The following is a 14308-nucleotide window of genomic DNA, read 5'->3' as shown; positions in this document are numbered from 1 at the left end:
GCCCTCGATTCCAGACAGGGTGAGATGATTTATGCTGTGCTGAAGACATTAAAATCTCCTCTAGGGAAAAATACGCTCTCAAAGTTAAATTAACCTGGCTCCTACTTCTCCAAAAATTTGAATTACAGCGCAGTCATGCCTTCACATGACCTATTAGGCATTATACAGAATTCTTATAACATTATAACAGAATTGTTAAGGCTCAGCATCTGTAAAGAGTGAAACAGCTGTTTGAGCTGCACAGATGTAACTGCTCTGAACTCTTTCAAAGATCTTCAAGTTCTCTATTCTGAATAAAAGATTAAAAGACTAAGATTGTTTCCTTCTAAAACAGGTATCCTAAAGCACTTGAGTCTCTTCTGGAATTTCATCTTTGACAGACACACCTTGTTTGGAGCAGCAGTTTCAAAAATGGACGATGCAAACCAATGATGAGATGGATAAGAGCAAGGCTAACATTATATAGCAAAGGATACAAGAAGAAGGTTTAAGTTATTAAAAATGCCTTTTTTAAAACACTGAATCCCTGAAACAGACAGCACTAACCATGTAATTAATACATGCAGGTTACATCTGTCAGTTCCCTAAAAAGTAAGCAGTCAGGAGAGGCAGCATTTGGGCAGGAATCAGCAAATAGGGATTCCACTCTAACGTGGTCACTGGGCTCACACAAACTGTGTACCTTTTTGGTTGAACTTCTGTCCTATGGGGACAGCCACAACCACCTTTTTCTGGACAGACTGAATGAAAAACACCACCAGCCACTGCCAACACATTGTACTATAAATGTGTGTCAACCATAACCCCAAAGGTTTTGACTGAACAATTACTCATCCAGCAGTTAAGGAACAAATTGAGTAACGAACCAAAAATCGTGTCTGACTTGGTTACTTCAAGACAAAAGAAACTTTTCAATTCCCTGCAATCTGGGAACACAAAAATCCTAGAGAGATTCTCAACTCCATGTGAAAATTAGTTATGCAGATGAATAATCTGATCTCAATTGATGGAAGAAAAAGATCAAACCCTTGCTAAAGCTGTTTTGCTTTAACAACATAATCAAACACACAAATAAAGCATACTTTATATCAAGGAATGCAGAAGTTCCTTCAGGTACACCAATTATAAAGGCTAAACAGGAGAAGCCATCTCCCAGCCCTCAGAATGATGAAATTTGTTAACTCTCTAGAAAAACACTTTTAACCCCTAAAAACATCCAAGTATCAAGATGATTCAACATGTATGAAGACATCCTTACTGAAATGTTTTCTGAAGGACCATCATTTGTGTAATGGTTCTGCTTCCATAATCAACAGCACATTTCAGAGTGACACATTCTCTTTTCAGACACATTCAGACACACACCAGAGCTACAGAGCAAAATATCTTCATTGCTAAGAGCCGACAGACTGCATATTGTTACACATATTGCTGATCATAAATGCTCATCATAAATTTTTAGGTTTTATAGCCTATGGTATGTAAAGGCTCACTCTTCTCTTAATTTGAAGCAGTTAGTAAATGTTATGTTCTATGCACTGCCACTGCACATGACCCTGTGTAAAAAGGCAAACAGGCACAACTGATGCACTAGGAATGTTTAAAAAATCGTGTTAGAACGTTTTTGTTTGTTTGTTTTTTTTAACTGGTATTTTTTAAACTCGAGCTACATCTTAAAAAATGTTAGGTGAGTTTCATTTTGGCAACAAGCATTTATTTCCTGCTAAGCTGCTTCACCAGAAATAAAGTATTTACCAGATACAATACATGTCCCCATTTTGGAGCTGTGGGACTAGGAAGGATTCACAAAGCTGTAAGGCTAAGGTAGTCTTCCCTTCTTTTTCAGTGTTGCAGATGATCTCAATTCCACTCTTGCAATCAGTCCTCAACAAGTGCTATACAATTAAAATAGAATCAATTTAGATAAGTTTGCTGACATGAAATAAAAACCTACCAGACCCTGCTATGCTACAGTTACCGAAAACTTCAGGACTTGCTATTAACATAGGCTGGCTTTGGAACAGCTTTTGTGTAGGTCTGTAAATTAAGATTTTGGACGTATCTAGAGCTCCTTCATAGTTTTTACACTAGTGACCATCAGAATAATTGTCTGAGACAATAAAATAGTACACAAAAGCACTTTTATGCACGATGGGAGCTTGTTCTTAAAACAAGGTTAAGAAAAGCACTGTTACCTAGTAAGTGGAAAAAGTAGAGCCTCGTGCAGCTCAAGTGTCATTTTACACAAAAGGACATCATTAAAAAATTTCAAGGCTATCAAAACTATATAATGTACTGGGCTGGCATCAATTAGTGCTTTTACTAAATAACAGTCTATAGTAAAATAGTCAACACACTGAAGTCACAAAATATTAATGATTTAAGTTATTTAGGGAATATATCCACAAGTACACTCGAACCCCCAGAAAACTGCATTTAGTTCAACAAGATCTGCAGGCACTTAACATTTACCTCTTCAAAGCTTAAGCCAGCACTAAGTCAAGCCTGATTTTCGTGCCATTTGGTTCTACAACAGCAAGAGTTGCACATGCTCCTCTCCACAGCTTGTACCCAGCAAGTATAAAAGCCCCACCTCATGAAAACAATGTATTACTGGCAAACAATACCTCCTGGAATAGCTGATCTTCTAATGGTGACATATAAAGACAGGTGAAAAGAGCTTGATGGAAATACAGATCTTTACTGATATCGGGATGATTTATGCAAGATTTGATAAGAGCCATTGCCTCAGGGATGCGTTCACAGGCAATAAGGTATCTGGCACGCAGTTCAAAGAACAGTGGATTTTCAGAGCTTAAATATTTGTTAACTGTACAGAAAAGAAAGATTTAAAGGCAATTAGAATGTGAAGTCCAACCAACAATTATTTTTTATGTTGTTTTTTAATAGTGCAACGTCAACAAATAATATCAAAAAAAAAAAAAAAGGCTCTGCTACAGAATGGATCAAATATTAAGTTAAATACCGTTAATCTGTCCTTCTGCCTGCAAACAAATTGTTATTTTTCTTACACCAGTAATCTAGTTCAGTATTTGGTTTCTAACAGATTAACACAAGGTGCTGTAAAGGATTAGTAAAATATATACTATACAGAAGATGTGAACATTTAAAAAAAAAAAAAATCCCTCCTTTCTCAGCACTAGAATCTGGGTGATTGTCAAAAGTATAGGATTGATATCACTTCCAAACTATCATTAAAAACATTTAAAACAACTCAGGATAGTCATTACCCATCAAAATGTAAGACCTCAAAGTGGTGAGAAGAAAAGTTAACTACAATCCACATGCTGTTGCCTTAAGTGGTTTTGAATGCCTTGATTTTTCTTGCCAAAGTGGAAAATACACTTCTTCCTTCCTCTGAAAGTGCTACTGGGCACAATTCATATCTAAATACCTTTTAATCCTAGCTCCTGATTTCTGGAATTCTCTTTTTCAGACCTAAAAGATAACATAAAAAAGCTAACATATGAGTGAAATGTTCTCAGCTGAGATACTAAAAACACTTAACAGTTAAGTAACTGGAAATTCAGAAACCCCTAGAAGACATATTTCAGATCTCTATTAGACACAAGATTTCTCTAGCATCTTTATTTTTATGCAAGTTAAAGGAACACTTAAAGGAATATTATTCAAGGTGTTAGGTTTCAGATGATACTTGTTAACAGGAAAAAAAAATCTAATTCCCACTATCCATTTGCACTTTTGGGTACAAAGTCAGTATACAAGAGGGCTAAAAGGAAAGCCAGTGTCTAACTGAGGTCATTCACTGCAAGAAAAAGGGATTATGCAGCAAAGTCCCTGGAGCCAAGTGGAGATGTCAACAACCCCCTTAGAAAGTAATTAACTGGGTGCACCTCTCTAATGATCTTTGCTGGATCCTCATATCAGACCACCTCATTCTGCCCAACATACCACAAGTTTATTGCTCCAATGTTTCAACCCAATTTAAACCCAGTAACTGCCTTGCTTTCCAGCCACCTCAAAAGGGAGTGTAACATCTCCAAGTGGGCCACAGCTCATGTCAAGACAGGCACAGAGAGCTTGGTCTTGGCCTAAGCTGCTCCAGGGAGTTAATGAATCCAAGACAGGATTACGGAGTTCACCCAAAGTGACTCCTGCACGTTGGTGACTCAGCAATAGGCGTCTTTCCCCGTCTGAAATAACGATCCCTGAGGGAACCACATGGCCAAATATACAAAAATAGACACCAAATAATGCTAGCCTGGAAAGCAGCACACAATGTCTGCTTTCTGTAAGACCTGACAAGAATCGGGGTTTAGGGGAAGTGAGCAGAGAAAGAACCAGCTTCCAAAATCTCATTATCTAACATAAAACATCTGTCATTGCAGATGAGATGTCAAGGGTTGGGGGGGGGGATATCAGGAGATAAAAAAGGAGAGAAAATATCTCAGCAGATGCAGCCTGAAACAAAAGGCAACAAAGTGATCATCTGGTGACAACAGGCAGTCTCGTTCCTACTCTGCCAGGTTAAAACTAAGTCAACATCCTCAAACTGTTACCAGAGAGGCTTCATGATGATCAAGAGAATCACTATAGCAAAGGATAAACTAATTCTCTGCTGGAGAGACAGAGATGGAGACCTCCTAACCTCACATCATAATCACCAAAACTGTGCAATGCAGAACAAAACTATGTTAATCCTTGTTTTCATTTTGTTTCTGTACATATTTGACTAGAACTGTACCAGCTATAGTATAAAAATAATGGGTAAACACGTTGCTCAAGCACTTGCTTCACAATGGAGACAAAACAACAAAGACTACCCCTTTAATCATGTTAATTTGCTATCAAAACACCTTTTCTGGTGAAGGGGTCAGGCTCAACTTTAATCCTCTTCCTCTCTCTACAGAACGAAGACCCTGTCATAAACACAGGAATGAGTTTGTATCGTGCACTAACATCATAGCAACTGGAGAAAAGCCAGCATTTCCCACCACTATCAAAGAGAAACAGCTCCTAGGAGACCCCCTGAGAGCACTACTAAGATGTTAGTAAAAAGACTTCACTGGAGATTGGATATTTTTCCTCTTATGAACTTTCATTTCCATTCCAGTGATTTTGTTTCCATCCTTCTCCTGCTCTCAGCTCTAGGAATTACACACATAAACAGAGAGCAGCTGTCACACGTAGTCACGGGCACTGCTGTAAACAGAGCCCAGAAACGCCACAAGCCCAAGTATTTACAATTTAAAAGCAAAATTAACTGAGTCTGATGTGTATTTATGAGACATAAATGCACATCAGATCCTCTCCAGTAGGCTAAGTGAAGTCAGGTCAGTCTCCAATGCTCTGGCAGGGGTTGCACACCTAGATTAGGTAAATCCATGCCATGAATTCTATGAACCACCTGTGTCTGAACATTCTGATCTCTACACTATAAAATAAGACTTCAACCAGTAGCAAAGAAATTCAGCTTTCTTTCAAATAAAAGAGGGACCAGCACGTTTTAGTACAGAAAAATAAACTGTTTGTGCAATAGTCTGACTAATATTTTTTTAAAAAAGCATAACTTAACACATTTTTCAGTGCTCTAGAAAATTACTGTGGTAAATGAAGTACCTAATTCCTGTGAGACAGGCTTTGCTTTCAGAATTGCTTGTAATACTGGATCCTCCCATGGTCCACCATCTCGAATGATTCGAGTCACGAGTTCCAGGTTCATATTCCTGTATTTATTTAGAAGGTTCTGACATTCCTGCATGGAAAAAGAAAAGGAATTAGGGAGAAGGAAAAGATCTTGTCTACAAACAATTAGGCTATCCAAAAGATACAAACCAAGAAAGCCAACAGTGGGAGCTACAAAGCCTTTCACTGACAGATTTAGACATGTTGGTGCTGGATTTGTGATCTGAGTTCCAGGAGGAAAAAACTGTATTAAACCACATGAGTCACCAGCCCTCAAGCAACCATTTGTCTCCAGATCTCCACGTAGAAGAAATTATGTTGGCCTATAATATTAGGAAATGCTTTTAGCCACCCATGATTTTCACATCAAGTTCCCTCTCATCCCCACACCTTGTTATTTGCTGGTAAAGCGTCAATATTACCATAAATGGGCAGAAAGTTACCTAATTTTGAAACAAAAAAGAATGGTTTCCATGCACATGCAACGGACTTCTTCACGTGTGCTTCCCTGCTTCAAAGTTCTTTCATTTTCAAACCAATTTTGTCTTTTCCATTCAAAAGAGTATGTTTGATGGTCGTGTCCCACGTTCTCCCACTGATTGTAATCAAGCAAGTAATGGCTGTTGGTTGGATAATTAAGGTAAGCAGTGCTGATACATTAATTTGTAGAAGCAGTGACAGGTAGCACCACAAAAATAACTGAGGAGCAACTATTTTTCAAACTGCAGCTCCATGAGCAGCATTAACAGAAGACACAACTTTGTTTTTCATCCTTTCTTTCCCTACAAAGTTTTTTCTCTTATTAGTGCTTGTGGTTCCGTGCAGTGAACTCAACCCTCGAAAATCAGGTAACACAAAATATCAAAACCAAAACCCACACTTATGTGGCAAAAAAAAAAAAGGCATATTTTTAACCCCAGATCACTTATCTTATGCAGTTATAAATAGCCAAACAAAAGTTTGTCACAGTCTATGCAAGAATAGAACAGCTGCATTTGTGATTTGTGCTGACCTGAGGATTTCACTGAGGCAGAGCTTCAACCTAAAATAAATAACATTTACAAGGTTTATATGAAAGTAGGCAACACTACCTGGATTGAACCTAAAATATCCTTCAAAGGATCTTCGTAGAACTCATCCTTTCCAAAGAACAGCAGCAATTCAAAAAAACTCCTGAAAAACAGAAGTGGTGACAAGTCAAGCTGAAAACATTGATTCAGAAAAAATGAAACTACCACAAATCCATTCATTTTCACAGCACTTCAAATCAATGCCCTGTGTATAAGGAGTGACATCCAAGGAACAGGAACTTCATGTGAGTGCAAATTCCCAACAATACATGTCTTTAGGTATGATATCCACTTTCCACCAACCCATTTTATCTCACTGTAACGCCCCACTGAAGTGTCTCTATGAAGATGCTGGTTTAAAGGTGTTCATTATTATGCCTTTCCAAAAAAAAAAAAAAAAAAAATCCTGATAACAGGGTTTTAAGTCAACATTTTGCCAGGGCAATTTCTTTCCTGACCTATGAAGTCTTGTGTTGCAGCTGCCCTTGAAACAAAAGGCAGGTTTGCATGAACAGCTGGACGAGGAACCCTTTGCAGAACAATTAAAATTCCCTGCAGTTATCCCCTGATTTCAAGTCAAACTTCAAAATATTTGAAGGTAACACCCAAAAGTACAAAAAACCACATTATGTTTCAATAAAGCTTATTCAAAAAAGTTATTTTTTCCTATGAATAACATTCATTTTCGGAAATACTGTCCATTAAAATATATTCACACAGACAAAACTAAGTTTTCCATAGTAATAATGGCAAAGGATCATAAAATTTGGGTTCCTTTAGATTATGCTGCAGTAATTTTTTTTCCTAACCAGGGATAAGCTGTGCCAAACACAGACCCAGAAAAATTAAGTTATAAATTCATTGTCTTCAGTGGCAGAATTTTTCCCCAGGTTAGGTCCTCAAATCTCAACTCATCTATGGAATGAAGAAACAAAGCACTACCTAAATAAGTCCTTTGTTCTGAAAAAAGCATTATCTCATTTCACGTTAAACAAAATTTTGCGGCACATTTGGCTCTGGGGAAAGGTCAGACATGAGTCATGTCAGGATCTGGAAAGCAGCCAAACCAGAACTTAAATAATAAGACAAAACTGGTTATAGCAAGTGATGTGTGCTTGTTTTGAAATCTGCTTTGACTGATTTAATATGAACAGGACCTTGAATAAAAAATCCTGTAAATCAACAGTGAGCAAGTGTAAACTGTAATTTTCCTCTCTATCAGTGCACCTGGCTTATCACACTCTTTTCATACTAATAAAGGAAGCCATCAAAACAGTCCTATTTCCTCATCACCAACCAGTCTCCACTCAGTTAAAATTCAGGCAATTCCAGGTTGGTCCAGTTATCCTAAAACCTGCAGCACTGGACATCCACATTTATATCCATAGCTTGATTTATCACATCACTACTTTGGTATTACCGGCACCAGTATGAAAACCCCTGGGATTAATGACAATACAGGTGCTGCTCCATTTGATATGAATAGCAAGGCTATGAAATACGGGAAATAAAACAGTTGTTACTGTTTAAGAGTTTATTGTCTGGTTACCAAGGAAATCTTACTCAAGCATGAAAATACAGCCAGGCAGATTTTTTGCTCTCCAAGAACTAAGACTTGACATATCTTTTCAAAAGATATTCCAGCAAGGTTTCCCAGGTAACTGCAGCTACTGAGCCCTGGGATCCCTTTCTATCACGTCACATCACATGTAAAAAAAAAAATGCCAGTCAGGCAGAGTAAGGAGAAAAAATTCTCTGACATTCTGGAATGGGATTTACTCAGTGAGCAAACCCAGCTCCAAAAAACCAAGACATTGCAGGAACTCAGCTATCAATTCACTTCTCAGTTAGCAGGGAGTGTCCAACCTACACACAACAAATACCTGAATTTGCACCTCTTGACCTCCCAAGCTTTCATACTTAAAACTACAGATAAGCATGGTCTGAACTTGGAGGTTTTTTCCCTAGAAACTGGGGGATAAAAAAAACAGCAACAGAAGTCACCATGTCTGGTTGTAACTGCTCCCCCATCCTCACACACCCGAGCACTGCAGGTTTGAAAACTGTGGTCTTGTGATTCCTGAACTATGTCAAATAGTTACACAAAGGAAGCACTTTAACCAGCTGGACAAATAAACTCGATTTACTCAAACCCAACCTGCAATAAATTCAGTGCTTAGGCTTCTGTCTCCATCTGCTGAGAGAAGATGAAGTGCATCTCAGCTTAAGTACATCTAATTCACTTGAACATTTACTTTTCTTGCTTCTAGTCAGGTCTTGAACCCTGAAAAGCAGGGGTTTAGAACAAGAGATAAGTGGGACTTGGACTTATTTACTTATCATTACCCTGACACTGAAAGTGTGGGAAAAATCACCAATGCCTCAAGAAAATTGCAATCAGAGCGAGATTTAAGGCATAACATTCCCCAGGTTTCTAAGCTGAATGTGACTGTGGGTCAGTTAACTGTAAAACAAGTAATTCCCATCATGCATTCTGATGACTCAAACATGAAAATCCATTTTAAAATAACCGACTGACTTCTTAAAGGAAATTATCTTAAGAAATACTTGGCTAGAGGTAGAAGAGTGAAAACTTGAGATAAATTGCTACAAAAGGTTGTAGCAGCCAAGCTGGATATTCAACAGGGACACAAAATGAGGGAAGTAAATTCTGCGTGGAACTCAAGATACATCTGCTGGTGAAACCACTCTCTTGCAAGCTCTGAGGACACGAGACCCTGCTGCTGTCATGACCTGTGTTGCAAAGGGAACAATCCAAAAAGCTGTACTTACAGAGCCAGGCTACTCAACACGTACTGGACGTGCTCACATTCGGCTGGGAAGGACACACAGGCAGAGGTGAAACAACACAGAGCTGTTTGGAGCACCTGGAGCTGAGGCAAAGGAACCTGCCACCTTCCAGCATAGTCCTCAACAACCTAAGGACCAAAACATGGAAATCAGTATTACAGTGGAAGGTATTCTCTGTAGTTAATACTGTACCTGCTTCATCTCCACTCCTTCTCACTCGGAAAGCGTTTAGGTTTTTTGCTGACAAATTCTACTTCTGTTATTACACACACACAAAATAAATAAATATAAACTTTATGACCTACGTCATAAAAGGCAAACCACAAGGGACCTAAAACTATTCTTTTCAGGCAGGAAATACTTCCTTCTCATGCTGCACCACAGTAGGTATTACACTCTGCATTTAAACACCAGTTTTTGTTTTGTGAGGGGATGCAAATGAGAGAGTCTGTAACAACATCCAGACACTCTAGTCCAAAAACTTTCCAAGAGGGGAAAGAATAGCCTGCACTCTTCTGGTCTTCAGTTGAGCACAAACACCGCAGTCACCCTTCCTTATCTGATCAAGTGAGTAAGTTTGGCTTTTTTTATCCATAGGATGGAACTAAGGTTAGTTATGGCCTCATCTACAGTTACAGAACTGCATCACTATTTATACAGACACATGAAGGGGAAAATAAGATATTTTTTTTAATGAGAGAAGTCCTTAGTCATCTAATCAATCTTGGTTTTACTCAGTAAAAGCAAATTTCTGGTACTGGCTCAATAACCCAGCAGCACCTGATGTTTCCACACAGGTAACCCTACCCTGAGGTCCTCTGCAAGGCCCAGTCCGAGTCTAAAACACACAGCACCGAGGCCAGCAGGAAGCACAGCAGTAAAGAAATGTCAGTAAAGGCACTCACCAGTTCTCTCAAGGATTAATCACTAACTTTAAGGCCCTGCAACACGAGCAGCCACTGCCCCTTGGCTGACATGGGACCCGTAACATTTTCTCCTCCCCAGCAGCAGCTGAGATGGATTCATGTTTTGTAGATAGATTCTGACTTTTCCACCATTATTTCCATTTATTTTAATAATTTCTGTTTGAAAATCTGTCAGCTTAATGCAGTACAAATCTAGGTCAACTGAAGGAGAATTAGCAGACTTTTAGATAAACAGCCTTCCTCTTCAGAAGAGCAGACATTTTTTCAGATGTGTCTCACACATCTATTAAGAGTTCTCTGGAATAGTTTTAGCAAAGCTCTTTGCCCAGAAAACCACGAAAGCCTTGGAAGAAACAAAGTAGACAGAAAGAACAAACATCCTTTAGTGGTGCAAAGGGTCAAACCAAGGTAGAAATAAAAGTTCCCACCATGGTGCTTCACAGTGCTGAGAGGCACAGCAAAAACATATTTATAAATCATTTCCAGCAATAAAAAAAAAAAAAAACACGTTCTGTGACAATATTAGTTTATTTTCTTGGTAGCCTAAAGTGTTAACTGTAAAGAGGATTTAAAGACAGTGAGTGACTGACCTCAGCACAGACAGCAGTGGTACTTAGGGAACAGAACCAATAAACTGGCCTTCAAACTGACAATCACCACCCAAAAGCAAGGCTGTCTTATTACGGTAAACGTTTTAATGAAAAATCACCCCAGTTCTCACCACAACGGCCAAGAAAGCAAATTAAACCTTAGAAGAGCAATATAAAACAAAGTATAAAAAACAAAAAGAAATAATCACATGCTGGTTTCCTACCTACCCATTCCTGCCCCAAGGAAAGCAAGAAAGAAGGCAAGAAATGCTAAGCAGCAAAAATAAATGTCACATCTGGATCAGTGCAGCCAACTAGGACACTCTGGACTGTGAAGACAAGACAGGTGCAAGGGGGACACCGAAAAAAGGTCAAAAAAAGGATCAAAACAAAGAACAGGAGGTGGTTCCTCACATGGGGTGTGATTAAGCTGTGGAGCTCCTTCCTCAAGTGATGCTACGTGAATTTAGAGAGCCTGGAGGAGCTGAAAAAGATGTTAAAAAGTTCCTAACTACAGTAAATTAATCAAACTGAATATAGTTAAAGAGGGGAAAGCTACAGTGTTTGCTCATCTCATCCTTTAGTTTGGCATATATGACATTTTGATAACATTTTGGTCCTCATGTCAGTGTAGAGCCAGTGCAAATAATCAGCATTCAAAAGCAATGCAGCATATAAATTAATCATCACACTGATGAGAATAACCAGACCCTGTAGTCTGGAGAAGGTGCAGCCCAAACTGGTCAGGAAGAATATGAACAGTAAACTTTGTTGTGAATGTGACACAACAGCCCCAGGAAAACAAAACATCAGTCAATTCTGAGCACACTTGCAACAATCATCAGTAAAGGATGGGAGAGCTGGAGGTGGGTGGAGAAAAAGCTAAATTCAGTACAAAATAAACTTCAAACCCCACTCCACACACGTTTTATATGGAAGGGGGAGTGGGGAATACATTTGTTTTAAATTCTATATATACTTCAATGTCTGGTTTTAAGTCATCTCATGGAGTGACTTTTTCTATAACAGAAATCAACTCCTTTTTTTGTTCAAAATACTCAACATGCCACGCTTTGAAACAGAAGCTGTAAAGGAGAACACAGCTAAAGGTTTACACCAAAAAAGAGCCCCCAAAACAACAACAACAACAAAAACACCAGCTTTGCCATTTCTCCAGGCAAACAAGTTGAAGGGACATGTGTATGTTCAGCCTCACGTGGTGAATTATCATCACAGCACTTCAGGAAACAACAACCCCCCTTCAAGGACTCTTAGGCTGCAATTTTTAATTTTGGTTTTGGGGGGCTTTTTGTTTCCCTTTCTCACTCAGTGCAGACAAAAGCACTGAAAGGCAGCTTTTCTGACACCAAACTTTGTGACAGCACCCTCCAGCTCAGCTCCACCTTTCTCCCACACCAATAGACTTCCTCCCCCCTTTTTTTTTTAACATGTTTGAATAACTCAGAGCAAAATCCATGACTCAGATGTGTCTATTAAGTACAAAATCAAGACCAGACTTATCAGAAGTTACTAAACACGAAGCTAAGGCAGCTCACTCCAAAAATAACAAGGGAGTAATTAAAGACCTGAACTGACAAAAAAAGAACTTCCCAGAATGTCATTTTATTAACTGATCAAATATATATTTTAAGTGACTAAATATGCACATATAAAGTTACTGGACTAAATTCCAGAGAGAAATAGCACTGCAAACAACCAGATCTGCAAATGCACACAAGAAACCAATGGTTCAAGCAGTGCTAGGCCTGGAGTTGCCACAGCCTTTCCTGTTCCTTCCCACAACACCACCAGAAACTACAAATCCCACCAATTTTAAAGCTTTGCCGTTATTAGGATTTCAAAATTACTCCAAAATTTCTCAGGAAATTAAAAAGTAAAGGAAGGATTAAACCCACAACAGTTCTGTATTTTTGCTTATAGTTTTCAGACAAGGAAGGTTTGTTGGCAGGTGGTTGTCACTCCTTATAATAAACATGTACGGTCATTTGTTATAATAAACATCTGTAGTAGTTGTCACAGGTCAGGAAGAGGCAAAAAAGGATTTAAATTGCCAAGCAAACAAGGGGCATGCTTAAAAAGAAAGTGTCCTGGAAATTAAAAGCCACAATTCAAAGCAACACCCGGTCAGAGTAGCTCAGACACCAAAGTTCAGTTCTAGACGAGAACTTGAGTAAAATTCCATTTACTCCACACCTGGAAACACCTCAAGAAATAACCACTTGATTTTTTTACTGTCTATTTAGCCTGTTTAGTGGGTAATGAACATTTTGTTCTGTTTGTGTCCTTACAAATCAGGATTTCATTATCCAAATAAGAGAAGGCCTGAAGATTTCAGGGTAACATAAAATATTCCTTAACATATAAAAACTTAATTAAAAAAAAAGTAAGTAATGGTTGTTCACATTCACCTTAAAAACGTGAATTTTTACTGCAATTCACATGTGAATATTACATAAGGAGGAACCAAACATAATCACATTTCTGGCAAAAGAAAATACATCACCCAGCAACAGCATGACGCATCCTATGAAACAAGTTGCTGCCAAAGCTCTACCCTTAAAGCTAAAACGCTTCCCCCCACCCTTAATCACTGAAATCTCAACCATTTCCTCAGCCTGCTTGAGGCAAGAACAACCCCTCACACTGGGTTTTCAAGAGCCCAGGACATTTAGGTAGTTCAAAAAGACACTTTTTGATTTTTGCACTAAGTTTGCAAAAGCAAGGCTGCAGACACACAGAGCCATCGTTCAACCCACATCTTTCTTTTCAGGTATAAAACCCTGCAATTCTTTTATAAATTACAAGCCTGATATATTTTTTTTCAAGTTTTTTTTCATACACTTAAAGAAAAGGTGTTAAAACCTGGAGAAGCAGCAACACCAAGAAGTTTGAAAGTGTCCAGTGGGGAAAATTCACAAAGAATGAAAGGAGAAAAATGTTACAAAGACCAAGAAAAGTCTACAAGCTATTTGTATATTTGGATAATGTTTCTTTTCTAAATACTGGCTCCTTAATCCCACTTGTAAAGCAGGGAGAGAATTTCTCAGGGTAAAACTAATAGGACAGCAGGCACAAGAAAGATAGAATATATTAAACAGATGGTTAAAAATTACAGAATCTGCCTTTTCAGAGAAAAAAAGCTTGAAAGATATTGAAGAAATCACTTTCCACTACCACTCAGGTGAGCAAGATTTTTTTAGCTAAGCTTTAAAATGATGTATGC

At 38.4% G+C, this 14308-nt stretch overlaps 1 protein-coding gene across 1 annotated transcript in view; it reads right to left on the bottom strand.

The window, feature by feature from the left end:
- Positions 1 to 14308, bottom strand: part of ZNF654 (zinc finger protein 654) — a 28265-nt gene that overhangs the window by 10622 nt on the left and 3335 nt on the right. Inside the window, exons 2-6 of the mRNA XM_050332970.1 lie at positions 9531 to 9676; positions 6759 to 6840; positions 5602 to 5737; positions 2628 to 2830; positions 1756 to 1895 (exon numbers count right to left, since the gene is read on the bottom strand). Coding sequence (XP_050188927.1) covers positions 1756 to 1895; positions 2628 to 2830; positions 5602 to 5737; positions 6759 to 6840; positions 9531 to 9676 — 707 coding nt within the window. The remainder of the gene's footprint in view (positions 1 to 1755; positions 1896 to 2627; positions 2831 to 5601; positions 5738 to 6758; positions 6841 to 9530; positions 9677 to 14308) is intronic.

The sequence above is a fragment of the Myiozetetes cayanensis genome, unplaced genomic scaffold (genome assembly GCF_022539395.1).
Source record: "Myiozetetes cayanensis isolate MyiCay16 unplaced genomic scaffold, myiCay2020 scf5-8, whole genome shotgun sequence".
Classification (NCBI taxonomy): domain Eukaryota; kingdom Metazoa; phylum Chordata; class Aves; order Passeriformes; family Tyrannidae; genus Myiozetetes; species Myiozetetes cayanensis.
The sequence above is the reverse complement of the archived record's forward strand: the minus strand, read 5'-3'. Positions and strand labels throughout refer to the sequence as shown.